Source organism: Penaeus japonicus, unplaced genomic scaffold, assembly GCF_977035675.1.
Source record: "Penaeus japonicus unplaced genomic scaffold, GWHDUDI00000001_assembly GWHDUDI00000018, whole genome shotgun sequence".
NCBI classification, from domain to species: Eukaryota; Metazoa; Arthropoda; class Malacostraca; order Decapoda; family Penaeidae; genus Penaeus; species Penaeus japonicus.
The window spans coordinates 24,577,281-24,579,780 of record NW_028234420.1 but is presented as its reverse complement, the minus strand read 5'-3'; the positions used below and the strand labels follow the sequence as shown (position 1 = coordinate 24,579,780).

The 2,500-nt window shown below is 37.2% G+C and overlaps 1 protein-coding gene across 2 annotated transcripts in view; it reads left to right on the top strand.

The window, feature by feature from the left end:
- LOC122254760 (torsin-1A) overlaps positions 1-2,500 on the top strand; it is a 13,536-nt gene that overhangs the window by 204 nt on the left and 10,832 nt on the right. The window contains exon 1 of one of the 2 annotated variants that reach the window (XM_043018615.2): positions 1-94. This exon is cut by the window's left edge and continues 204 nt beyond it. In XM_043018615.2, the coding sequence (XP_042874549.1) occupies positions 1-94 (94 nt within the window). Of the gene's footprint in view, positions 95-521; positions 616-2,500 lie in introns of those variants that run through there. The other variant, XM_043018616.2, reaches the window with a different exon arrangement.

The following is a 2,500-nucleotide window of genomic DNA, read 5'->3' as shown; positions in this document are numbered from 1 at the left end:
GGAGCAGCCCTGTACGCGGGACTCAATAAGCTCGGTTGTCATTTCTACGAGTGTTGCGATGCCAAGGCTGACTGGATCAGGTTTAATGCCACGGGTAAGTCGGAAGAACAATTAAGGTTTAGTGCCAAAGGACGAGAGGAGTCTGAAAGGGAGAATTGTGTTTCTGATTTGATTTATATGCACTTTAAATCGATGGGTTTGATTGATTGGTAATTTGCATTATTGTAATGTTGCTATACTAAACCTGTCAGGTAAGTCATACTTGAAGTAACTTATTGACAATATTATGGATTCTATTATTGATAAATGGTATTTTATGTGTACTTAACATTAGTGTTTCTTTCACTGACAACCAGCTATAATGAAAACTTTGGCAGGAGTTAGTGTAGTAACATCCAGCAGTTGCTGTTGTCTCTGTGTCTGACAGTGTTTTAGTGATAGCCAAACTCTACATTTGTTATCTGTCAAGATAAGACCTTCCTGGTAATTTATTATCTAATATGGAATAAGTATGATCCCCTCTCCTTCTGGAATATATGTCAGGGAGGTTTGTTGGCCTTTGCAGCAATATCAGAGACACAGGTTGTGGTGATTATGTGGCACCACTATTATCAGGTACTAGATATGTCTCATAATAGCTATCTTTGTCATAGTGAAAAAGTATCTTGGAATAAGCAAATCTGTTAATTCCATGTACTATTTACCTGTTGAACCAGACCTACCATTAGTAGAGGAGGAGTCAGTGAGGATGCAGGAGACATGCCCCAGTTAAGCACTGATATATTTAGCAACTCTCATGGCAGTTTGAGTATAACATTTTTATACAAGAATATGTAAATACTGCATATTTGATCCTGTATAAAGAACTCCCTTTATAGAGTGAGAGCAGGTAAACTAGGTCTTGGTATTAATTACATTTATGATATTGACATTTTGTTATCTAATGATTTAATTATTACTGTGATTTCAGTAAGGACTTATCAATTTTAGATTTTGGAGTAGAATGTATTTGTTGTTTTAGATAACTATATTAACTTTATGTATACTATTAACCCCTCAACAACAGATGACACAATATCATGTCATGGCTTTTTGTATGGCTGGCATGTTGGGCAATTGGGTGTATAGGAGCTAGCCACTGCCTCAGTGGACATTAGGCCTGTGCATCTCGAAGTACCCCAACGTAACATCCAGTTGGAACCAAAGCTGGCCTCATCATTAACCCATTTGCAACGGATGACATGTTTCATGGTTTTTTAGTCAGACGCCGGTGACGAGATATCTGGGCAAGGCCGGCGCTCGGGGTGAGCGAGCGGGCAGCCCAGGCTCGCGGCTTGTGCGCCCGAGAATCTTGAGGCATTAAGCTTATGCATTTGAAAACCCTGGCATTACGACCATTCAGAGCTGGAATCGACCCGGCATGAATGCGTTAATAGCTTAATAATAGTTACCTAGAGCAAACAAACTAAAGCAATGGTTATCATATTATGTTTTATATTTAATTATTTTGATATACAAATTTCTTTTGGAAATTAGATTATTGAATAAGTAAATTAATTTTAAATTATTAGCTATAGACATACCTATGATATAAGGTAAACTGTGCATGAAATTAATAGATCAAGGAATTATTCCAAAGCATTTATAATCTATAATTGTCAGAAATACAAGTTTGAAAAGTTTTGAAGTAGAGGAACCAAGTGATAAAAATGGTCAAGTGATTACTGTGGTCTTTGCACCTTTATTGCTCTGGAAAGGCCAACAAGGTGTCCCATGCAATCTCTATTTACCTTACTGTACAAGTGCAAACAAAAATAGCAGAGAATCTGTCTTAATGATTAGTGCAGTTTCATTAATTCAGGAGGTACATTATTAATTCTCAGGAGCACCATTGAAATATTTTGTCTGGTATGTGAACCTCTGTTGGTCGAGTAAAATTGAGATTTTAGTATGAGTCTCTACCCAAGGACGTCTGAAAGTGATTGGTGTACCTTTACTATCAGGCCATTCCACAAGAGTGTCAAGCATGTATTGATGGTCAGCTTTTGGTCCAGACCGTGGCTGTCAAGGGGTGGTTGAAGAGTTCTGGACGGTCATCTAGGTTTACTTGATATTGGGGAGAGTAGCACATTGTGCATCTCCATGCAGAGCTACAGCCTTCCAGAGTTGTGGCAAAAACTTTTTTTTCACAATTTTATTAAAGAAAACAGTAGGAGTTAAAATTTAGAGCAAACAACAACTAAATTGAAGTACCAGTAAGAGACCCTGCTAAAGGCAACTTGATGGTAGTGAGCCAGTTATTGTTCCATGTGATGATACATACACAAATACATGCATGGGTTCACAAGTGTTCAGTCAATTAGTAGGCCTGTTTAATCCATTCCTTGATTTTTTTGGGAAAAGATTTTACTCTTATTACTGTTATATTTGTTATGAACATTATTATCACCTCCATCATCATCAATGTTATTGATATTAATTAAATGGCATTAACCCATTG